Source organism: Beta vulgaris, chromosome 3 (genome assembly GCF_026745355.1).
Source record: "Beta vulgaris subsp. vulgaris cultivar EL10 chromosome 3, EL10.2, whole genome shotgun sequence".
Taxonomy (NCBI): domain Eukaryota; kingdom Viridiplantae; phylum Streptophyta; class Magnoliopsida; order Caryophyllales; family Amaranthaceae; genus Beta; species Beta vulgaris.
Window position 1 is genome coordinate 19,960,056 of NC_079204.1, and position 25,011 is coordinate 19,985,066.

The window sequence follows — 25,011 nt, forward strand, 5'->3', positions numbered from 1 at the left end:
TCAACCAAGGAACGCGAAGCTATCCTACCAACATTATGGAACAGATCAGATTTGAAAAAAAAGATGGTGGCAAGCCTATGGGGAAAATGCAATAAGAGAGGAAGGAAAAATGAACTTGCTGAAGATAAAAGAGGACTGCAATCATACAGTTACGTAAGGGAATAACTGGAAGGAGGAGGATAAACGATGGTGTCTAAGGATTGATGGATCTCGGAAGAAAAGTATGCATGAAGGAAGAGAAGAATGGAAGGCAGCCTATGGATGGTCACTCTTGGAAAAGGGACAAGAATTAGGGAGTGGAAGTGAGGAAATTCATGATATGTCAAGTCTGCAGGCGGAGGCGCATGCAATACTAAAAAGTTCGAAGAGCATCATGATAAGAACTTAAACAAAATTGAAATATGGATGGACTGCAGGATTATCGTCACAAGGCTACGTGCTCCGCCTCAAGCCCCGCCTCAAATACGAACAATACTATTGGATATCATTGTCGTGCTGGGTAATTTTGATAGTTTTATTGTTAGTGTTAGCAATATCAGTAGGGCAAAGTTGTTAGAGCTTATGGCCTTACCGTAAAAGTGAGGAGGGATATTAGTTAATTTTGCTATTTCTACAAAAAAAAAAAAAAGTCGGGAGGAACATAAAGTGGAAACAACCCACGGTAAAGTCCATATTCCATAACCTACTAGGCTGCTAAATGCTAATGCTAATGCTAATGCTAATGCTCAACGCATGTTAGAAATCTCTCAGTCAGGTCAGAACTCCGAAGTCTATTGCTTTCTCTCACAAGCCTTCCATTTATCACTAGCGATTTAATTGGATTTCAAACCACATTCCGCAATTTCTTTGTAACTCTACATATAATTTAATCTCTTGTGTTTTAGATCGCAAAATTATTAGTTGATTACTGATCAAAGAAACCAATTTACTCATATTTGCAATCGAATCTACTTCTTTCCAGAAATTTGATCGAATTAGGGTTTCGTCAGAAGAAAAGATGAATGGCGAATTGCCGAATGTCAAGAAATGGGTGGTGTTCTACCCAATTTACATCAATTCGAAGAAAACGATAGCTGAAGGTCGTCGAATTAGCGCTAGCAAAGCTTGCGAAAATCCTACTTGCGATGAAATCGGAGATTGCTGTAAATTTCTCAATCTTCCCTACCATAAAGAGGTCCGCTTGTGTTATAATTGTTCTTCTCTGTCCTCGATTTTGCTGCTAAATTTGTTGATTTTGTCGAATTTTGCTGGATGATGCATGCTTTTTTTTTGAACTTTTTGTAGGTTGAGAAAGCTTATCCAAGAGATTTTATGCAGAGAGGGAGAGTAAGAGTGTTGCTAAAAAGAGAAGATGGAAGTTTATGTAATCCTGAGATTTCGTCGAGTAAGTTTATCTCCATAATGCCTTTTCTTACTCTTATTTTGGCTTTTGTTCTGATGTTATGTAGAATTTATTGCATTTTTGTGGAAATAGGAATTTATTGTATTTATCAGCCTTCATTGTGCTGATTAAGGATTTAGAGAATTGTAGGGAATGTTACGCTTGTAAATTGGGTTGTCTATGGACCAATTCCATGACTTTATTGATTTGACACTTCGTAGGATTGAGTGAGGGGTTGTGAGATTGATTAGTTTCTCGGACTATTAGATATCGGTTCCTATTTGTGCATACAGCTGCGGAGTTATTTGAAGAATGGGTTTGCAGAGACAGCTAATGGATGTCTGGTATGCTGCATTATGGGATGAGATTTAAGATGAAACCACAGTCCCAGCATTCGTTGGGTATCACATGCTACTCCTAGAACTGGTCCTTTAAGTTTTTGCAATCTAAATGCTTTCATGCAGATTGTAGCCCTTGGACTCTATGGGTAGATACTTCCCTTGTTGGCTTCCTTTGGAGAAGTATATGCCACTTTACCTTTTCCTTGTTTCCTGCGTACAATGGAATAAGATTTTAGAAGTGGCGAATTGGAGTATACCAGGTTCTCTCTAGATCTTACTTATAGTGTGTTCATGTCTAAGTTGCTTTCATGTCTTTTTTTTTTGTAATAAATTAGTCATAGTAGTACTTGTGGTGTTGCTTTCTCCTGTCATACCTGCATATTTGTGAGTGTTAGTCAAAGATGTTGTTCAGGTTCCTGTTGGAAAGTTCTTGATGGTCAAACCAAGCATTATCCTTTATATTTCTTTTTGCCATTCATTGTGTGTCACTTGTCACACTTCTCTTTGCCATTGGACCGAGCTGGAAACTTAGCCTCCCATTTGGCTATTCTGAGTATGCAGTTGCTAAGTTTGTTGATGTCATGGGATTTTGGCTAGTATGGTTTCTAGCATTTTTACATTACAAACAAACTTCTCTTTGCCATTACAAACAAACCCCAAAAAGCACCCTAAAGACCATTATAGAGAAAATTTCAAGCATTCTAAAAATGTAGTAGATAAAGTTGCACGCCGATTGTGAACGAATGTGACAAGGTCAACCAAGCTCTTAAACATCAAGAAATTGGGTGAAATAACCATGATCAGAAGCATAGATCCATGACGGGTTTGAGTTAAGATTAGACTAATGTGAAACATACATTCCATACCATAGAACTAGTTGAGAATGATTTCTTCGAGTCAATGAGGGATAATGGGCATCCTCAAAGTTCACCAAGAGTAGACCCAATGCCTAAACTATTACCAATAACCTCAAATTGAGAAGATATAAGGTCAAATTGGACAATTTAAGTATGAACTATGAAATTAAGTAGTATTATGATGTAACCCTTATGAAAACCAAATCTCAATTAGAAATTTTGGTAATAATGAGAAATGGGGATTATGTTAAAAAACAAGTCCTTTCAAACTATGAAACTTTTTTGTGCTTTAGTAGCACAACCAACATCAATAAATGACAAAACAGCATGGGAGAAAGAATGAAGTGTTGAGAAACCAATCTAAAATTTGTGCAGTGTCTTTATTTGGCTAACACATGGTTTGAACCAGAGATGCTCGCTTGGTGACTTTTAGGAGTAAAGGAATTAAATGTTTGAAAAAAGTAGACTTCCTCTTAGTAAGGCACATGAATAGGCATTTTAGGTTATCCCGGGGAAGAGTCTAGCTCCTGAACATAGACTTCCAGTGCTAGATTTTTGTAAAAGGCAAGTTTAAGAAGAAACAAAAGTGCGTTATATTGGATTTTTGGATCCAATTTCCCTCAATTCAATCCGATCAGAAAATCCAATTTTTCAAAAAACCTCAATCTGAATCCAATCCGAACACAGTTCGAATCCGATCCCAATTACTAATTCCGATTGGATTGGATTTTGGATTTTATCCGAATAACTTACACCCCTAAATGGACATAATACTTTGATGAATTTAATGAAAACTAGGGCTAGCAATTAGGTCAGGTCGGGTCATTTCAGGGTTGACTTGTTTACATAAATAAGTCAAAACCACCAAACCTGAACCCGACATGTTTACATAAACGGGTTAGAATTTCAAACCTGAACCTGATCTGTTTGTAAACGGTTGTATCCGACCTGTTTAACCCGTTTAATTTTAAAAGTTTGTTTCGGATAAAAAATCGGTTGAACTCAAATAGGCCTGAATTGATTTATGTACAATAGAAACTGTAGAAGATAACTCTCAAACGTTGTATTGCTATTAAATAGAACAATTTCTACAAATTTACAAAAAAAATGAAACTTTAATATTACAATTTCATTACAAATGAATTTAGGTTCAGCCACATGCACTAGTAATTTCAAATATGTGAACACTATCAAAAATTGGTTTGCAAGGATGGTGAAAACGTGAAAAGAAGAATCATAAAGAGACCTTGATCTTGAACAGGACTATTACCATCGATTCATCATCATAAAAATTTGATCTACTGCAACACCCTACAACCTCATCTTCCACCCCTCTTCATTTAAAGTTGCAAGTTAAAATTTTCACTTGGAATTACCTCAAAGTATAGATTAAAAAATGTTAGAAGAATAACAAATGTTTGCGGATCCACAACCTTGAAGAACGACGAGAGAAGGAGAGGAGTAGGGGAGTGAAGAGTATCTCTTTGAATTGAATAGAGGGAAGGACACTCACAAGATGTACACAAGAAAAAATGTCGCATATTAGGGTTTCACTATATATGGCCCAAATTATTTTATAAATAGCTGAAGACTAAATATGTTTGAAAGGGTTAAATGGGTTAGTCATGTTGATTTTGGGTTGAGTTTTTCAACCCGAACATAACCTGTTTAATTTTCAGGTCGGGTTCAGGTTGACCCAATTACTTAAACACGTCAAAAATCTCAACTTGAACCCGCTTATTTCAAGTTAGGGTCGGGTCAGGTTATCGAATTGAGTCATTTTTTGTCAGCTCTAATGGAGAAGGCATTGAAGATAATTAAACTGAATAATATAGTTGGGCTTGATGATATTTCTAGCAAGGTTTGAAGATGCCTTAAGAGAATGGAATTTATTGATTAACAAACCTACTTAACAAGATTTGGAGGATGTGCAGAATTCCAGAAGATTGGAAGAAAAGCACCTTCGTACCAATTTTCATGAACAAAAGAAATGCCTAAGACTACTCCAATTATTGGGAAATAAGACTTATTAGTCGTACCATGAAATTGTGGAAGAGAGTACTAGAATGCCAATTGTGGAAATGTATGAACATAGGAGAACCCTGGTTTTGGATTTATGTTTGGCTGATCTACTATATAGGCTACTCTTATGAGACAAATGATGGAATATTGTAGGTCCAGGAAGAAAAATCTGCATATGAATTTTATTGACCTCAGGAGGCTTATGATGAGGTCTGGAGAGATGTGTTCTGGTGATGTTGAAGAAAGGGTATACATTGTAATTATATTGTCTTAGTTAAAGACATGTATTGGCACGTGAAAGCAAATGTAAAGACATATGAAAGGGCAACATAGTATTTCCTATAATGAAATTACATACCTTGGGTTGGATTTAGGAATTGATTATAGAATTAAGATGAACTTTGATTGATTATTATGAAAACAGTAAAATAAAATGATAATCACAAGCTTTCGTGAGGCGTGGGTCACCCTATATTCTTTTCGATATTCAACCAATATCTTTTTCTTTGTGATTACTCCTCTATAAAGAGTGTTTTCCTCAAGAAACTACCTAGCTTATTCCCAAAGCTACTAATCAAGACAATACCTAAACTATCCCCCCCCCCCTCTTACAATATCAATTCATTACATTTCCCTATTACGATTCGACTCCATCAGAAATTTGCACGACCTATATATGATGAGATAATTGGTGTATGTTGTTTGCTTATGATACTATATTGGTGAATAAGACTGGGGTCAGATTTAATATCAAAAATTGGAGTAGTGGAGGTAAACATTTAAATCATGAGGGTTTAGGCTAAGTCGGTGAATGGAGGACATGAAGTATAATTTTAGTTATGAGAGGGATACAATTGAGGATGTTGTAACATTAGCCAATTAGTGGGTTTTCTAAGTTCCTTGGGAGGACCTTTGAGAGCAATGGGTATATGACCAAAATGGGATGCATAAGATTTAGTCTAGGTGGCTAAAATGGGGATTAAAATCGCGATCTTGTTCGACCATAGTTTGCCTCTTAGGTTAAATGAAGAATTTTATAAGATAAATGATGGACGAACGTTATTATATAGGTCTGGGATGTTGGTTTACCGCATCGTAGCCATGTTGAAACGACACGACCCTGGTATGGACATGGAATGCAGATTGAACCTGGGCTGGTAAAATTGGACTTGTTGTTCCTTCCTCTGGCGGCCGTGTCTGGAGGTCGAGAGTGCTTTATGCACTTTTCTTCTTCTATCTGATTCTAAACACTTTCTTTATGTTGTTACTTTATGTGTATGTCTCATGCAGTCAAGAGAACATATTATCATATTATTCTTTTTTGTGTACAAAATTTAAGTTTATGTACTCAACAAGTATACTATTTTAACAGATTATTGTACTTTTTCTTGAAAAAGCTTTTTATTGCTTATTTTTTAATAGAAAAACTAATTCCAAAAATTACTATTAAAACTATAAAAATTATCATATCCTCGAGGCCAAATTCCAGCTTCGGATCCTTTTGAAACGTGTCCTTAAGTCCTTGATTTTGAGGATCCGATACTAGGATCTGTGCTCGTGTCAAACACTTGTACCCAAGTCTGTGCATATAGAGTGAATGCATAGGTTACTTTGAAGGTTAGGATACAACATATTTTTGAAGGAGAGGGAGGCTGAAGATGCCTTGATGGAGGGTACTAGAATCGATGTGAAGAAATTCAGTTTCTAAGAGCATGTACCACTTGGTAGAATAGGATGGAGGCAGAAAATCCATGTAAACAGCCAAATCTTATTTCTTTATTCATCCACCCGTTTCGATTTGTTGGGTTTAATAGATTGTTTGGAGGAGGGGGTTTGGAGAGAAAGGGAAAGAAGGGAAAGAGATAGTTCATTTTCCCTTGTTTGGATAGAATGTGAGGGAAGGGAATATGAAGGATTAATTTTTGCTCCCCCCCTTAGAAAACCATATCCTTCCAATGTTGTAAAGATTTGAAAGGGAAATGCAAGCTCACTCTTCTCTCTTCTTCTTTTCTCCCCCATCCCACTCTTCCCTCCTCTACTTTTCTCTCCATCATTGCTATCCAAACAAGGTGTAATACACTAATACTTTGACATTGTTGTTGTCGTAATTGGGGATTTTCTAATTGATCTTTTATCATTGGGATTTTTTTTTTTGTTCAAAACAATTGCAACAACTTGGTTGATATTTTTGACTAGGAGAAGATTAGTTATGCACAAATTTCTTTGGGTAGAAAAAAAAAGAGATTGTTGAGGTGATTATTGGAGGACTTTGTTTCAATCTAATTGATGTTTTGCTGTTTTTTTTTTAATTAAGAAAGTGAACTATTTACTTGAGTATTTGCATTAAATTTCATCATGACCATGTAGCATCACTTTAATATTGCCCAATATCAAGTGATGGGGAGTTGAAGATGGAGAAAGAGAAGTGGAAAAGCTCCTTGAATGCATCAGCATATTATTAATTCAAGAAAAATAAAGCCTGCAAACATGAATTTTTTTAATCATTGTGCCCCTGGTCGATTTCATGTACAAATGACGGTGATAATATATAGTTAGCCAATTCAATAATACTGAAAGCAAGAAAGAAAAAGATATCAATGTAGTATATAGTTAATGTGACCTAATTACCTATTTCGGATTGGTGAAAAAAAAAGCTCTCCAATTAATACTTCAAAGTGATAGAGAAACAATGTGTTTACAGATGTTGTGCTGTAGGCATTTGGAATAGGGTAGGTTAATGATTGATGGCATTCTGTTATGTTCTAGGAGACTCATATCACCGAATAAGAGGAAGAGAGCTAAGTGCGTGCATGATAGAGAAATCGAGCACAGAGATATTTTTTTGTTCTTTCCTGCTCTCTGTGCATTGCATTTGCCAATTGACTGTGTGATTTCTTTATTGTAGGTTTTGCCATAATGTAAAAATCTCTAGTCACAAATTATCATTTGAAATGTTTCTTTGGTTATTATGTGTGTACTGAACTAGGCCTGATCGTTGTACTTACCATCATAGTGAGTTACCGCCCAGAGTTAGTTGTGAAGGTTTCTTTTTTCTAATTTCAAATGGTTCTCTTGTAAGCTATTCCTGTGAGCTTGAAAATATCTACCCTAAATTTAAATTATGCATCAAGGCAATCAGTATTATGATTGTCTAAAATTATGTTATCGATTTCCTAGCAAAATGACTATTTATGGGATAGCAAAATGTCTAAAATTATTCTTTTGCTCGTAAGAGATCTTAGGATATCACCTTTTTTTTTCTATTTAATGATAAGGAAAATGCAATACATGTAAGAAGCTAAAAGTTAATGTATGAAAACTCTCCTTTTTTTTCTATTTATTAATAAGGAAAATGCAATACATTTAAGAAGCTACAAGTTGATATATGAAATACTCACTCAGTTTCTTTATACTTGTTCAAATTTTTCGATGGTTTCCAAGGACACATTTGACCTTCATTATCTTTAGTTTTGTGTTTAAAATATTTAGAAATACTCCCTCAGTTTCTTTATACTTGTTCAACTTTTTCGATGGTTTCCAATGGACACATTTGACCTTCATTATCTTTAGTTTTGTGTTTAAAATATTTAGAAAGGTTATGTATAGAAAACTGACTAAAGAATGCTAGCAAGATCCCACATGATAATATCTATTTATTCTTATATACTTCCTTTGTACTAATATAATAAAAATAATTACTAGTAAAAAAATTCAGTCCCTTGATCATCATGTTTAAGAAGGGAAGGTCCTTTTTGGTTTTACAGTGATGTTTGGAATGACAATAACATGATGTTAAGAACTTACTTTGCTTATTAATGAATCTAGTATAGTTATGTGATGAGCTAAACAATTTCGTTTTGAGTGATTGGTACAGATAGATTGTGTGTATTCAACATTAACTGACTTGGTAATGGTGTTCTGCATTTCCCCTTCCATCTGTAATGTGAATTCATCTTTTCCCATATGAATGTTGAAATGTTTACTTAATATTCTCTTTTGTATTGGCTGATTGAGGTATTCTTCAATTGGTTTGTATCATATAGGAGAGCCCTCTTCCTTCATTCTCTTTCCCCTGCTATGACTCTGCTTCTCTCTGGAATGGTGCTTACTCAATTATTTTCTTGTACATTGTGATATGATCAACTCATAGTGGTCTTCTTCGTATGATGGTTTGCTGATGATGAGACTCATGAGAGTTAAGCACTACTTCTGTCGTCCCTAAATAGGAGCACATTAGATTTGGGAGTTTTGTTTGAACGAATTTATCCTAAAGAACGTGACAATCCTTCTCTTCGTGATGTTGTATCAGTTGAATATATCATTAACAACATGTTTGGTAGTTGGTAATAAATTGTGGTTGTGGTAATGCATTTGTTCATAATTTTGCAAGGTGTCCCATTCACACGTCCATGGTAATGGAATTCTATCTAGATACATTTGTCCTCATATCTATCCGTTGTCACTTGTGACCACCTTTCAAGTAGTGAAAACTATGATTGAAGTCTATGAAGTTAAAAAGATATAAGACATTGGCACAAGTTTCTTCAGAAAATTTGTTATCTTTAACACCATCTATTACCACCTATCAAATGGGTTGTCAAGAGTAATATGAGCTAGTGAAACTAATTTGGGAATTGGGAGCAACGCAATAGATATGTGGCCTATGATTTAGGGACAGAGAAGTGTACATGTATTTATACCTTCTTGTAAGCAGAAAGATGACTATGCTATTTGGGTGGAGGGAACAAAGCTTGTCTTCAGTATTAGGCTAGATGGATGCTTGTCTTCATGTCTTGTAGTACTGTGACCATAGATATGTGTAGTGTTGAAAAATTCTTGCGTACATATGGGTTATATGGACATATTGTCCTTTGGACAAAAAAGTTGTATAAGTCTTACAATGTCCCATGGTGAAACCCCCATATTTAGCGAAAAAGTTTCTCATTTACCCTAAGAAAGGATAACATTTCATAGATTGCTCAAAAGATAATTTTTTACATATAAATAATTTTCTAACACTTTGGGTAACTTTTATGGATCTCTTAGTGATGGCCTTCTGCTTTTACAGTGAGATGTTCTCGCACAAAACTTACTGTTTCTCCTTTTCCCCTTGAAATTTCCATTGTGATGTGTAGTATCTGATGCTCTTACTGCTTGCACGTTTTACCTCCACAATGCAGGGAAGCATTTGATGTTGCGAATCGCAGAAATGGTACCCCGGCATATTGGAAGAACCACAAAAAAGCAGGAATCAGCCTCTAGCTCCAGTACTGCACCTGCTAAATCTGGCAAGGGTGGTAAAAAGAAAAAATAGGTCAAATTCACTGCTTTTATCATTCTTTGTGCAACTTGACATTAGTAAAGAACTGTAAATCTCCGGTTAACATGTTGCTTGCAAATGTGGGAAGTATGAGAAGCAATGTGTTTAATATGGTGACGATGTATGCTCAGTTAGATCTTGGCATGCCTTTTGCTTTATTATAGACAATATCTACTAGGCTTCAGCCAATCATATGAACTCAATTTTTTCCAAAACCTTTCATATCCATGTTTGTTCTTCGGTAAGGTAGAACTATATTTAACTTCTGGTGCTAATGTTTACATCTCGTGTTGTCTTTGGCAACTTAAAACTTAAAAGCATGTTGATATGACATTTTTAAATGTTGGAAGCAGAAATAAAAGCTATTATTGTTACATGTTACATGTTACATGTTACATGTTTGGTATGTGGAGTAGGGGTAATGTCCCTTTCTTGAGGGTAACTATGTCCAGCTTTCCATCCAGTTAGTTTCTTCCTCTCTGGATTTACCCCCTAAGTCTTAACTCCACACAACCCTCCTTCCCTATTTCTACATATTTCTTTGCTTTTGTGTTTGTACGGAAAGCAAACAAATTTTTGGTGACAAACTTCATTAGCGGGAGAGAACATCAAGGAAGAAGGGGAAGAGAAGAGAGAAAATAAAAGGTAGATTAGTAAATGTGAAAAATGTATATTTGGGTGTATAGGTTTTATTTTGAAAGTAAAGGGAAGTTAGATGGGAGATCCTTAACCCTGAACAATAAAAAGAAAAACGTGAGGTTATTGACTCTATTTTGACCAAGTTAGATTCTTATCCTTAACATTTCTAATGTACAACAAAGAAAGGAAGGTAACTTTGCAATTTGAATAAAGAGGGTTTGTTTTGCTTACCTTATTTTCATTTCTTAAAAGATTTAAATATAGTCTAAAAAAACTGATAATGTCTACTAAGTTCGGAGTAGTTCTAATTAGTTCAATTCAAAGTTTGGTACACTCATAAAATAAAGGTCTTGAAAATTCAAATAAATTTAAATAACTCAAATAAGTTTTAATAAGTTCAAATAAGTTTGGATAAGCAAAATTAAGTTGAAAAGAGCTAATCCATAGTGCTCCCCACCATCCTTTCTCTTATAATGTAAAGAACTACTTGCAAAAGTCTAATAATCTCGTTCAAGAGAAAATTTATAAATTATAAAAACTTGGGTGTAACATGCTTATGGTGCATCAAAGACTATTTTTTGCTTATTGTTCGTTTGAAAAAAAATTCAAATGAGCAAAATTCTACTCAACTATAATCACTTGTACTCATTCGAACAAATGAACGAACTTTCTCAAATGGGCAAACACTTTAACTCATTTGAGAAAAATGAGCAAACACTTGTGCCCACGAATTTTTTTGTTCATTTTCTCAAATGATCATAAGTGTTTGCTCATTTTGAAACTGCAATGTTGATTTCAAATGTGAAACTAAGTCCTCAATAGATAAAATCTGAAACTTCAATATTGGTTGTTGTCATCGATGAGGCCCAACTTTCTAAAATCGTATTTTACTATTTATTAATTTGATTGGTCACGATCAGAGAGAAATCATGAAGAAGAGAGAAACTTAGAGGTGAGATACAATGGAAGAGAGACATAAACTTTATGGTAGGTGAGATATCATGGAGGAGAGAGAAATTTGAGGTTAAAGAAACAATCAAGAAGATTAGGAAAAACAATAGAGAAATAAGTCATTGGAAATGAGTAGAATTTTGCTCATTTACAGGATATATTATAAAATTTCCTTTAGGTATAACATGAATGGACTCTACATGTAATGCACTTCCAAGTCTTGGAAGACTCATTCAACATGTATGTACTTCTCAATTTATCATCATCATGATATTACTAACTCAGGATTTATATTACACGAACTTCTGTTTGGAGGAAATAGGGAAATTATGATTAATAAATTATACGACATTTACAACGATAATAATAAAAGATAATCTAAAATATCAATTTGAGAACTTTCAACCAATTTATTGATATAAATGCTTCGGAATTGATGTCGTGATATGTTATATACACATAAATTTTAATGATTCATTCATCACAATTTGGCATATTTTCGAAGGTGTTTATCAGCATCCTTAGCGTGTTCTGGCACGGGAAGGTTGCAAAGAAGAGTCACCCTGGATGATGATACCAACGATTTGGTTTCTAAGTCCAAGTTACCGGGCTTTGTTTTCCATAGTTTCACTTCCCAAACCTGTTATACATCCAAAACAATAGCAAAATAATCAAAAGGGAGCAACATATAATTAAAAATTTAATATTGTGTTTTGAAGGAAAATTTTCAAAGAACTTCCTTTTACAAAACGAAATAATTTTTAGAAAAACTACCTTTAAAATTATTTTTTTAAAAAAATTAGCTTTTATAAGAAATCTGTTTTAAAATACTACCAAATAACAATTTTTATTTAATTTGACTGTTTAATCTCATCATTGGCTTATGCTTGGTAATAACGTCACATGTTTCACCTTCACTTAAAGTTCGGAATGAACGGATTAGTCCAACGAATCAGTCCAAATAACAGGGTGTTCATAAATATTCGATTCGATTTCGAATATCCGATCTGTTTTTTAGTTTTCGGATATTTTGGCTCGGATATCCAAAAAATTTCGGATCGGGTACGAATAGAAAATTTTCATTTTCGGATATCTAAAAATATCCAAAATATGGGATTTTTTCAAATATACGATGTGAAATATCCGTTTTTAAAGCTGGATATCCGAAATATCCAATGATCCGATTCGATCCGAAATTTATTTTATGAACTTTTCGTTTGAAAATTTTAATTTTTGAGTTTTCAGATATCTGATCCCAAACTTCGTATATCCGATTTCGGTAAATCGGATGCAGATCGCATTTCTCCCAGACAACTACCTGGCAGGAGTCGTTTGGTTGGCGTACCTTTCAGCAAGCGAAATGCACTTGAAGCGCAGGGAGAGGTTGTTGCCCTTCTTGAAAAGGACAAGGAATCCAAGCCGTTGGCATTTGGGAATCCATTCATTATTTCGCGCCGGTACCATGTCAAATACTCGAGAGTGGAATTACAAAACAACCTTCTGATGGAAAACAACTTTCACGTTGATAGGAAATTTTCAGATATCTGAAATTACGGATCGGATCGACATCTCTAATGAACAGCCCTATGACAGTCGCGTCATAAATGATGGGAAGAAGGTTAGAGAAGATTACGTGAATACGAGGTACAAGTCAATAGCTAAATAAACAGTTAAATTTAACGAGAACTGTCATTTGGTAGTTTTTTCAAATAATTTGTTGTAAAAGATAGTTTTTTCAAAAAAAACGTTTCTTAAAGAAGGTAGTTTCTTGAAAATTTTCCTTGCTGAATGATAATAAAAGCCAAGAAATTGCTACAAGTTTGTCATTCTTCATTATTTTACTCCCTAGAATATTTTGTTACCGTTTCTTATCAAGAATTATTGAATCATTTATACAAATACACTAAAAGGCGTTCGTAAAAAAGCCTATATGTCATGTGACATTCTCCACAAACTTCTAATTATGCAAATATTTTTTGTCCATGTGAAGACCCCCAATCAAAAAATATAAGGAGAAATTCACAAGAGTGGGCCCAACTATTACCCATTTTCTTTTATAAGTCCCAACTATGAATTACTCCCTTCAGGTCCCAAGTTTACCATATTGTGATTTTTAGAAGTCCTGAATTACTTATAAATAGTTTAAAATGTAAGATTTTTAAACGTTGGCCCCATCTTATAGGTCTTTGTCACTTGCTGCAAGTGTTCGAAGATGGTAAATATTTAAAAATCTTACTTTCTAAACCGGTTATAAGTAGCACAAGACCTATGAAAATTACAAGATAATAAACTTGGGATCTGCAGGGAATAATTCATAGTTGGGACTTATAAAATAAAATGGGTAATAGTTGGGCTCTCTCTTGTGAATTTTTCCAATAATGTTGTGAAACTGCAAGGTTTCAAGCAAGTGACCTTTGGAATGAGAAACTGAAAGCTTAACCGTCAATACATAGCTTTATGGTCTAATGTTTCAAATATGATATGATAAAATCTTATAATAATAATACTATTTTATTAAAAAAACTCAAACAAGCAAAATATTTAAATCTCTAACACTCTTATTACGGTAATACCAATAACTATTGATGACATACTCTCTTACCCCGATTCCTTTTAAACTATTATTTTTGAACTTAAATCTTGAAGGTTTTTTTTTATTTATCACGCCATGACGTCAATTTTTCACTGGACAAAAACATACGAAAACTAGCAAATGAGTTACGGAATTTATGAATAATAACATACTCCTGTTGTTCCCTTTAGTTCTTCCTATTTGAACAATTTTTTATAGACAAGAAAGTCAAAATAAGAAGAACAAATAATAAAAATGGAGGAAATATTTATTTATCTCTATTATATAAGGGAATGGAGGAGCTATGATGCCCCCTACTAAATTTACTTAATTACCCTTTAGTAAATCAACCACTCTACCAAAAAAATATAAAAGAAAATTAAACTCAAATATAGCATAAAAAATTAACAAAGAAAATTATATCAATCAAATATTTGATCAATCAATATACAATCAAGTAGTAAATCAAAAAGAAAAATACAATCAATTGACAAAGTGAAATGATTTAATCAAAACAAAATACTTTGTTGATAAAAATATAAGAAATTCTTAATAAATCTGCGTAACCTTCTTTTAACGCTCATCGGTTTTAATTTTAAAAATCTCAAAGAAAGTATAAATAAATAAAAAAATAAAAGACGGGTTTAGTTAAGTGATATAGGCTTAATCAAAAAAATTAGCTAGCCCAAAAAACATGTCTAATGCTCAAATTTTACCTTTGTTTATGCGCAAAAAAATTATAAATTATGTTCTAAAAAAGTTAGGCACGCATTACATGCATAAATTGCTAGTTGTAATTGACCCAAGCCATTACCCCGTACCAAAATACTAATTATTTATTCTAATTATAGGCACCAATGATTCTTGAAAAAGACGAAAACTTAGAATACTCTTCTAATTGGATTTTTATTTTCCGATAGACTCAAATATTTATATTTGTGCCAAAGCAATGTATATTTGTTGCTATCATTAATATTTACCTTACTCCTAACTCGTACTCCCTCTGTTTTTCTTTTACTATTCTCGCTTAGGGCTTGTTCTCTTCGGCATAAAACAACTGAATTGAACTAAACTGAACAGAATTGAATTAAATTGAACTGAACGGAAATAAATAGTGATATGTGAGAGTAAAAGTATTGTTCAGAGTTGAATTGAACTGAACTGAATTGAATAGAACTAAACTGAAAATAAGTTGGGGAGAACATGCCCTTAAAATCATGACGCTATTCATACTTAGAGAGAATCTTTTCAATTTTTGTCAATTTATAAGAAAAAATATAGTCATGTGAAATCTTGTTTGATTCGTCTCAATTAATACATTATTAATATTCATTCGTTATAATTTTTACTAATATATAATGAAAGATATTTAAGTTCAAAGATGTGCATTGGGAGATGTATACAGGAAAGTGAGAAAGATAAAAAAAAAACCCAAAGAGAGTATCAAGTAGTTTTTTCTATTGCTTTTGGAATTAATTTTCACCATCCTCATACTTTAGGGTTCAGCAACAAAACATGCACTAATAAATTTATCTACCGCAAAGTCTTAAAAAAAATGATCTAACAGTCTAACCATCATATAAAGTATTAAGAGTTACAAATAATATGTAATAAGTTAATTGTTAAATATCAATACACAAACGGTCAAAACTTAAAGAGAACGTATTGTGTCGGACTCGTCCGACCATAATCTTTGGTCGGACGACTTTCAGGTGGTTCCAATTTTTTTTCAGGTAGTCTTAATTTTTTTTCAGGTAGTCTTCATTTTTTTCCAGGTTGTCTTCATTTTTTTTCAGTTAATCCATTATTTCTTTCAGTTGGCCCATTATTTCTTTCAGTTGGTCCATTATTTGTTTCAGTTGGTCCATTATTTGTTTCAGTTGGTATACATATTACGAAACAAAGTCCAACTGAAACAAAACAAAGTCCAACTGAAAGAAAACAAAGTCCAACTGAAAGAAAACAAAGTCCATTATTTTCAGGTGGTTCCAATTTTTTTTCACTTAGTCTTAATTTTTTTTCAGGTAGTCTTAATGTTTTTTCAGGTAGTCTTAATTTTTTTTTCAGGTAGTCTTCATTTTTTTTCAGTTGGTCCATTATTTCTTTCAATTGGCCATTATTTCTTTCAGTTGGTCCATTTTTTGTTTCAGTTGGTCCATTATTTGTTTCAGTTGGTATACATATTACGAAACAAAGTCCAACTGAAAGAAAACAAAGTCCAACTGAAACAAAACAAAGTTCAACTGAAAAACAAAACACTAACCTCTGCTTTCTCTCACTTTCTCCTTCTTCTTCATTCCTCTTAGCTGATTTTTTTCTTCTTGTTAGATCAATAAAGAATGGAGACTGAGATTAAGAATTTCATGAAAAATAGGATTTATGAAAGAACTTAAGAATTTCATGAAAATCTTCCAAGTCTTATCTTCATTAAGAATTTCATGAAGAATTTCATGAAGATGATGAGCCGAATATACTCATCACAGGGAAGAACAAGTTTCTCAAGTAAGTAGTACTATTTGAAGTTTCTAAAAAGGTAATAAATAGCTATTATGATTTCTGCCATTGAAGGATGGTTGTACTATTTGAAGAAATGAAACAAATAAATTCCACAAATACAGAGAAAAAAAGGTTGTAGAAGTTGAAGAAGGAGAAAAAAAGAAGAAGAAAGAAACAACAAATTGGGATTATAAAAGGAGATTATGAAATTATTGCAGCTTAAGAATCGAAACTGGGTGGATTATATGAAAATCCAGAGAAGAAGAAGAGGAGAGAGAATGTGACCTAAAAAGTGAAGCAGAGAGAAGATGTATTGGGCTCAGCCCGTCTGACAGTAAACAATACGTCAGACGGTCTGATCCAATACTTTCACAAACTTAAAAGTCAAAAAAACATAAGTTAAAAGTTATGTGTTATGATAAAAATTCTCTAATTAGTCCGTCTGATACTAATTCTTTTTATCAATATACAAAACGAAGGAAATTAACAATTACAATTCAATCCCCAATAGTAAAAAAATAATAATGATAAAAGAATAGTGGACATTTTGTAGTTTCTAACTAGTTTTTAAATATGGGTTATGCTAGTGGTAATTATAATTATAATTTTCATTTATTAATATTTTATGTCAAAATTATAACACGAAACATTACTTAATTTAGTGGTTACTTTAACATATAAGTTTGAAATCATAGATGCATTTTCTAATTTTTGTATTGTATATCTAGTACATCAAGTAGATACTTTAAGTCAGAACACCACATGTGATAGTTTCTTAATGAAAAACACATTTCAATATACTTCCTCCGTTTCAAAATAAATGCTACATTGTTGACTTTTCCACTATTCATGAATGAGGTTTGACCATGCATTATTTACTATTAGGTAAACAATGTTATAATGTAATATGTTGTTGGATTTGTCTTAATGTATATTTTTCAGAAAATCAAAATTTTATACTTTACTCTAATACATAATTAAAGATATTAGTAGTCAAAGTAGTGCCTCGACAAGCGTTTTAGTCAACAATGTACCATCTATTTTGAAACGGAGGAAGTATATGGATATAGGTCTCTATAGTTGGAGACTACTTCAATCACAATCGCTGGTCGGTACGAGTCAATATGAGTCACTAAGCCTACCTACCCCCAAAATTGATTGTTTTTTTTTTTTTTTGACAGAAAAAATTGATTGTTAGATGGGCTTCGACGCGTTGTGCATCTCACTTGTCTTTCCTTTCACGATTTTTTAAAAATGAAATAGCTTAGCTTGGTAGGTGTAACATTAACCTCACCAATAAATAACTAGTTTGCTAAATTACGCCCTAAAATTTCCTATTTACGCCCTAAATACATGTATAAAAATACGGTATAGTATACTTCATCTATTTTCTCATTTTTCCCATTCCTTCTTCACTTCCCTTTCCTATCATCTTCCACTCCACCACTGCCTCCGACACACCCCACCGGCGCCGGCAAACAGAATAAAGAAATGCAATCCCATTATGGAAGAAGATCCACAGTTACCACATTCCATATCCCTCCAAAACCCAACTCCCACAAGATTACAAATATTTCCAACACTCTAAATCACTTCCCAAAGGCATCATCAACCTTCAATTAAAAAGCTTGTGAAGCAGTCCATGAATGTGGGAAGATCAATCAAAGTGTAGTCATTATACTTTTAGCATTAGCATCTTTTTTTAAGTTGAGAAAGGACCATCACTGGCTATCAACTCTGCAGTATATGCCGCAAGATTTGGCTTAGTTGCTTTCACCTCTACTAACTCATAAAGAATCTCTTTGATTCATAGAACTTGCGTGAACAACCTCTGTAAGAATCATCAAAGAAATGAATGCCCTGTCAAACCACCTTTGTTTTAAAAAAAAAAAAATTCAGAAAATAAAGGGCGCCCACAGGACGCCCCACCATCGGTGGAGGCGTCCTTGGCAGGCGCCTCACCATGTGGTGGAGCGCCTGCCAAGGACGCCTCCACCGGTGGTGGGCGTCCTTGGTGGGCGCCCCTTTATTTTCTGATTTTTTTTTTTGAAAAAAGGGAGGCGCCCAAAGGACGCTCCACCACCGTGGAGGCGTCCTTGGCAGGCGCCTCACCATGTGGTGGAGCGCCTGCCAAGGACGCCTCCACCGGTGGTGGGGCGTCCTTGGTGGGCGCCCCCTTATTTTTTTTAAAAAAAAATTCAGAAAAAAAGGAAAAAAAAAACACAGGGAAGAAGGTGGTGGTCTGTTGGGGTAAGGTGGTGGACGCGCTGCTGGCGGTGGTGCGGATGGTGTGGTGGTGGTGCTGGTTCTGCTGGTGTGGTGGTGGTGCTGATGGTGGTGGTGGTGGAAGTAAACTTTTGAGATTGGAGGAGAGTTAGGGAGGTGAGTTAAGGGGAGGAGAGAGAAAAAAAAAATACAAAGTATATAAATACAATACAAAAATACTGTATTTAGGGCGTTAGTAGGAAATTGTAGGGCGTCGTTTAGCAAAGCCCATAAATAAAAGCTGTATCTACTCAACATGAAAACATCCATCCACAAATGTAGCTTGTACATAAAAAGATAAAGATGGAAATATTAAACATTAAATAAGCATTAATTATATCAATTAACACGTGATTGCGTGATAAATTCTTCAAATAATATTTCTTTCTTTTTCTTTTGTTGTTTTTGTATTCCTCATTGAAAATTTCACTATATCGTTCATATTTTGATCTTCCCATATTGAAATTCATGAATTAAATTCTCCATTAATTTTGAGTTGCAATAAATGTGTTCACACTATTGAATAATCAGTTTTTACTTTTTTACCTTTCATATTTTTGTCTCATTGGTTGCCTAACATAGAGTAACTAAAAGGACAAAAAATGTGTTTACACTATGTTGTAGTCATTTTTTTTATTCTTTTACCCCTTAAACTTTTGTGTCATTAGTTGTTTTACATAAAATAACTCAAAGGTCTAAAATCTTTCTATTTAATTAATTTTATTTTTTAAAATAGTGAAATCTTGCTTATTTTTTGAATTGCATTAGTTTCTTCGTCGATTCCATATAGAAACAACAAAAGAAAACTGAGGGAGTATTATTTTACGAAATGCACTTAATGCTTATTTGCAACCACAAGGGTTGCATATATATATCAAAACCCTAATGCGAATAATGAAAAAAATCTCAAAAACTAATCCTTTCTTTATCCTTAAATAATGGATTTTTTAATATTTTTTTTAATAATTATAAAATTCTGACTTTTGCATTATTAATGTGCTTACTTTAACCGGAAATTTGTGCCTAATATTAATACAAATGTTAACATGTAAGATATTGTTATACTTATCACAATATATATTTACAAGATTTCAAATTTTTATGCTTTTTACAAATAAGTAATTAGAGATATTAATGGTCAAGATCGTGTATTGCAAACGTGAAAATCAAAATTTACAATTATTAATATCTAATACACTTCAAAGTTTCATAATTTTTACTAATTTTGTATAATAATGCACTACTTGATCCCTTAATCTACAAATTAGTACATATTATCAAACTTTGATATATTCGAATGATACATTAGGATAAATACAGCAAGAGTTAACTCATAGAAGCATCAGTTTGGTGAGAATTTAAGATCCAAAACTTTACAAGTTTTGTGTGAGCATTATCATCAAGAGTTACTTTTGCGTGAACCTGGTCTACAATAATATAATTGTGGACCAAATCCACTTATTTAACATAGTGATCCTTTTTTCCATATAGTAACCTTTTAAAATCTTAAGTTATATTAACAATTAATATCTATCATAGTGACATTTTTTTTTAATATAATCACTTTTTCTCACATTAGTTTATCATGATAAAATTCTCACCTTGTGACATAGTAACTTTTTTTTTCACATAGTCAAACTTCACAATCTATATCTACTCATCTTTTATATCTATTTTTTTTTTTTTTGGAACCTTTTTTCATAAATCACATGAATTAACATTAGGTCCACACTAAGTTAGTATGGACCAAGTCCATATAAGTTTTTTACTATCATCAAAAGCTCACTTAAGCAAGTAAGAAAGGAGGGCAGCAAAAATACCTGAACGGTACGACCGAGGGTGATTGGAAGAGCCTGAGCAACAACGAGATCGCCCATCTCCGCCCTCTTGACATGGTTGATACTCAGGTGAATCCCGGCAACCCGCTTCAGTCCACTCGCCAAATGCGCCCCCATGCTCGCCAATGACTCCGATATCAACGCCGAAACGCCACCATGTAAAACCTTGAATGGCTGCCAAACCATTTACTTCGTTTTACAATATTTGCATACATAGATCACAGACATCTAGCCAGACTGATATCAACCTAGTTTAGCTAATTTTTGCCAAAACACTATTTCAAAAGCATCTAATTAGTTAGTTAGACTTTTGTAACAAAAAATATATTTTCCCAATTTCTAAATACATGCAACATATTCTGCATACATGTTATTCAATGCATTACTTTGTTCTTTAATATCTTTAATTATGTATAATTAGAACTATAAAAAATTGATATTATGAAAGCATACATTCAGACGAATAATTACATTTAATGAATATATTTTTTTCTTATACATTTGTGAAATTAAAGAATATGAAATAAGGTCGTTAAATTAATAAGGATTCATACAAATGTTGCATGTATTTAAAAACGAAAGGAGTATAGAAATTAGTTAGTAACATTGTACGGCGTATAACTCGTTCGACATAAAGTCTAGATCGAGTCGATTAGAATTTAAACTTTCTCTTAGGCACTTTTCACTAAGGGGGTTGATTATTTTTGAAACTCTCATGAGATCCAAACCAAACCTTTTCTTTTCAATTGTGTAATTCCAAACTATTAGATACTTCCTCTCTATCACCGAATTTGCAACAATTTGATTTGTACCCTTGATCATTCAGAACGTATTACACTCACCTTTTGTCAAAACTAATTGCCATAAATCATTTTGATGCAATTTTTTAAGGAAAGTGTAATGGTAGATGGGGTGAACGGAGTTCTTAGTGTAGGGCCTAAATGTGGAGAAAAAACAAATATAAAAATGGCTAAAAAGGAAATTTTGGGAAACAAGTTGAGAATAAGGGTGCTTATGGAACGAGTCGAGCTCGAACTATACGGGCTCTGCTCGTGATTTCGACGAGCTCGATAAGTGCTCGGCTCGAGCTCATGAGCTTCTCTCAAGGCTCGAGCTAGTCTCAGGAGCTCGGTTCGACTTAGGCGTTCAGTTTTAGCTCGAGTTCGATTTGAAACAAATTAAGAATAAATCAACACAACATTAAACCAAATAGAAAATTCATTTTCGACATTTAAACAAATTGTTGACAAATCTAGTAGAATTATAGGCTCAATTCAAAAAGATCCCATTTTTTTTTCATTTTTAAATGTTAACCAAATGAATTACTTACATATATACACAAAAATCGACAAACTAGATCTAAAAGGATATAAACAGAAAACAAATGAATTGTTCAATGTATCAATCTGTATAAAAGGACACGTATAATAAATTTTTAAAGTGTATTAGCATATAATACCTTCTTAAACACTAAGTTATATTAATTTTTTTTTTATATAAAATAATAATCGAGTCTGTTAACGAGCTTTTTGAGTCGAGCTTGGCCTAATTCGACTTTGTTCATCAAGGTCTTGAGTTGATCGAGTTCGAACCTCAGTCGAGCTACCATGAGTCGAGCTTTACCGAGACGAGCACGAAATGTTTACGTATAGGTCGAGCTCATTATCACCCCGAGTTGAGACTACCGAAAAAGAAACTTTGGCAACTTAATTTGAACCGGGAGAGTATACTAGTACATAATAATAAAACTTCTTTTTTTTACTTAGCTTGCATCATTTGAGTTGGGTATACATCTCTATTATATAAGGAGAAGATATAAACTTGGTCTTCGTCCTAAATTTCAAATATTCCCTCACATAACAAACAATCAAACAATCAAACTCATCTTAACCAATCAATCTCAAGGCAATTTCTCAAATCTCATTAACTTCCAGTTTTTAGCTAAAAACAAGAATTTCCATAGATGTAATAATTTTAATCTCTTTTTTGATTCATATGAGCCACGAAGGCAGTATAAAGTACAAAGAAGGAGAGGGGGAATTAAACCTATGACCTATCGTTCACAACACCTCAATCTTAACCACTAGGCCAAGACATCCTTGGTTAATAATTTAAATTTCTAATTGCTCACTTCAGCTTAACTAAGATTTCTCAAGATCTTAACAACTTAATTCCTATGTTTGCTTTCACTCATCTTTAGGGCTGACAATCAAGTCGGGTTGGGTCAGTTTCAGGTGGACTAGATTTATATTTCAGGTCACTTATCATATTCATACCCAACCTTAAATTTTTCGAGTTGACCCAAAACCAACCTAATATGACTTGAAATAAAAATCTAAATATCCAATGATCAAAACACTACCAACTTAATTCAGAAAGGTAGTGTACATATAACATGTTTAAGTTTCAACATTTAAAGCCGGAATTTTCATGTTGAAGTGAGTTGGGCTTGGCACAATATTATAACCTAACCGGCTAAAAGCTAACCTAACATAATATAAGTTAATTTTTAAATCAAGTAATTTCAGGATATTTTCAGTTCAAAAGATCAACCCGAACCTAACCCATTGTATATTCAGGTCGAAAATCTCAACCCAAACCCGAATTTTTCAGGCCAGCTTTAGGTCGTGTTATCAAGTTGGGTCAGTTTTTGCCATCCCTACTCATCTCTGTCTTCAAATGCGTACTTCTAAATTTTTATATACCAGTAAAAGAAAGGATAAGAACCATATTGTTGCATGATAAAAACAAACAAAAAGTTTATTATATACCAGGGTGTACAGTGAGAATAGTACGTTTAAGGCTATTTTTTTTCCCCATTGCTCATTTAAAATCATCCAAATGAGCAAAATATACTAAAAAAAGAAAATTCCAAATGAGCAAATAAGTAAACAATTAGCCTTAGGTATAACATACACATGTTACACCTCGGTGTATGGTGAATAAACTATAAAAAAAAAACCAAATAAGTACTCACTTTTTTTTTTTTTTGTATTTCTCACTTCCCTGTGCGCATCTTCTAATGCACATTTTTTAATTTAAATATCTTTCATTATATATTAGTAAAATTATAATAATTGAATATCAATAGTATAATAATTGAAACGAATCAAACAAAATCTCACATTACTATATTTTTTTCTTATAAATTGAAGAAAATTCAGAAGATTCTCTCTAAATATAAATAGTGTTAAGATTCTAAGTGCTAACGATAGAAAAACGGAGGGTATAGAATAACAAGTAAATATATATAATGTATCTATTCCCACCAAACATATTTTGTTTTAGAAAATCCACGGATATTTCATGTAAGTGATAAACATTACGTACTTCCTGACTTCCTGTCTTTTGCCCAACTTTTATGACCAAGCATAGTAATAGACTAATAGTAGTAACAACTTTGTTGGGAGGAGGAGCTATGTCTATAACTAAGAATTGCTGATGAAAGTGTCAAGAAATCACCCAATTTTATACTAAACTGAACATACTAATTAAATCCGCAAGATGATAAACAAATCATTAAACAAACAAGTAAAATTAAAAACAGGGAAATTGCAAAGAAAAGAAAGAAACCTGGCAACATTTGTGAGTGATAAGGAGATGTCCGGTAACTTTAGCGGGAGAAACTTCGTCGATTTCGAAACCGATAGCATGGAGAGGATAGTCAAGTTCCTCTGTTTTAGATGGTGAAGATGTAGACGAAGAAGATAAAGATGGAGAGGAAGAAGGTGAGGATGATGGTGGTTGTTGGTATTCCATTTTGTGGTTCTATCGTTGGCCTACTTTTGGACCCTCCTTTCTTTTATACTCCTACAACTTACTAGTAATAATTAGAATTATACTAGTTTTTGTCTCGGGTTATACGCTCCAGATTATTTATCGATATGTATTTGAAATATTCGAAAATAGAAATATTATTCTCTAAATGATTTTTCGCCAAATAAAGATCAATATGAGCATTGTAGTGTAGTTGGTTAGTGCATTAATATGTCAAATGAAAAGTTATGGGTTCGAGTCTTGAAACACTGGATTATTTACTGACATGCATTTGAAATCTCCGAAAATAGAAATATTTGTTTCTAAATGATTTTTCCTTGCTCCATAAGAGCACAACTAATGGTTGTCCTATAGTTTGGGGTCATTGATTATTCTATTACTTTCTCACTCTTCCACCTACCCCACCATATTTTCTCTTTCTTCCAATTCCTTCTTTGCTCCTCTTTTTCTTCGTCCATCATGAAGAGCTGGACATCAATTTTTTGCCCAACTTTCTTCTCTCTCCTAATAAACTAATAATACTTTTACACTCTCCTCATAACCCACAAGGAG

The 25,011-nt window shown here is 33.3% G+C and overlaps 2 protein-coding genes across 3 annotated transcripts; one reads left to right on the forward strand and one right to left on the reverse strand.

Annotated features, from left to right (window-relative positions):
• Positions 1 to 646: 646 nt before the first annotated feature.
• LOC104906929 (signal recognition particle 19 kDa protein) lies at positions 647 to 10,202 on the forward strand. Of its 2 annotated transcripts, none has more exons than XM_019252511.3 (4): positions 647 to 754; positions 962 to 1,174; positions 1,285 to 1,384; positions 9,782 to 10,202. In XM_019252511.3, exons 2-4 carry the CDS (start codon positions 998 to 1,000, stop codon positions 9,913 to 9,915), a joined length of 411 nt encoding a protein of 136 aa, XP_019108056.1. In that variant the 5' UTR covers positions 647 to 754; positions 962 to 997; the 3' UTR covers positions 9,916 to 10,202. The 2 variants fall into 2 exon arrangements, with proteins under 2 accessions (XP_019108056.1, XP_048497207.1); XM_048641250.2 differs by having other exon boundaries at positions 700 to 848.
• Positions 10,203 to 11,872: 1,670 nt separating this feature from the next.
• Positions 11,873 to 24,474, reverse strand: LOC104906930 (1,4-dihydroxy-2-naphthoyl-CoA thioesterase 1). The gene is made up of 3 exons (XM_010695759.4): positions 24,256 to 24,474; positions 20,665 to 20,856; positions 11,873 to 12,151 (listed from the first exon to the last, which is right to left on the reverse strand). The coding sequence occupies exons 1-3, from the start codon at positions 24,439 to 24,441 to the stop codon at positions 11,993 to 11,995; spliced, it is 537 nt and encodes a 178-aa protein (XP_010694061.2). The 5' UTR covers positions 24,442 to 24,474; the 3' UTR covers positions 11,873 to 11,992.
• Between the last annotated feature and the right edge of the window lie 537 nt (positions 24,475 to 25,011).

Bases quoted from the DNA above. Each gene is read 5' to 3' on its own strand.
- LOC104906930 (XM_010695759.4), bottom strand. From the start codon at position 24,441: ATGGAATACCAACAACCACCATCATCCTCACCTTCTTCCTCTCCATCT. The intron at 20,857-24,255 runs GTTTCTTTCTTT...ATGGTTTGGCAG, and splicing joins TCACTCACAAATGTTGCCAG to CCATTCAAGGTTTTACATGG. The intron at 12,152-20,664 runs GTATTTTTGCTG...GATGTATAACAG, and splicing joins CCCTCGGTCGTACCGTTCAG to GTTTGGGAAGTGAAACTATG.
- LOC104906929 (XM_019252511.3), top strand. From the start codon at position 998: ATGAATGGCGAATTGCCGAATGTCAAGAAATGGGTGGTGTTCTACCCA. The intron at 1,175-1,284 runs GTCCGCTTGTGT...AACTTTTTGTAG, and splicing joins ATCTTCCCTACCATAAAGAG to GTTGAGAAAGCTTATCCAAG. The intron at 1,385-9,781 runs GTAAGTTTATCT...TCCACAATGCAG, and splicing joins TAATCCTGAGATTTCGTCGA to GGAAGCATTTGATGTTGCGA.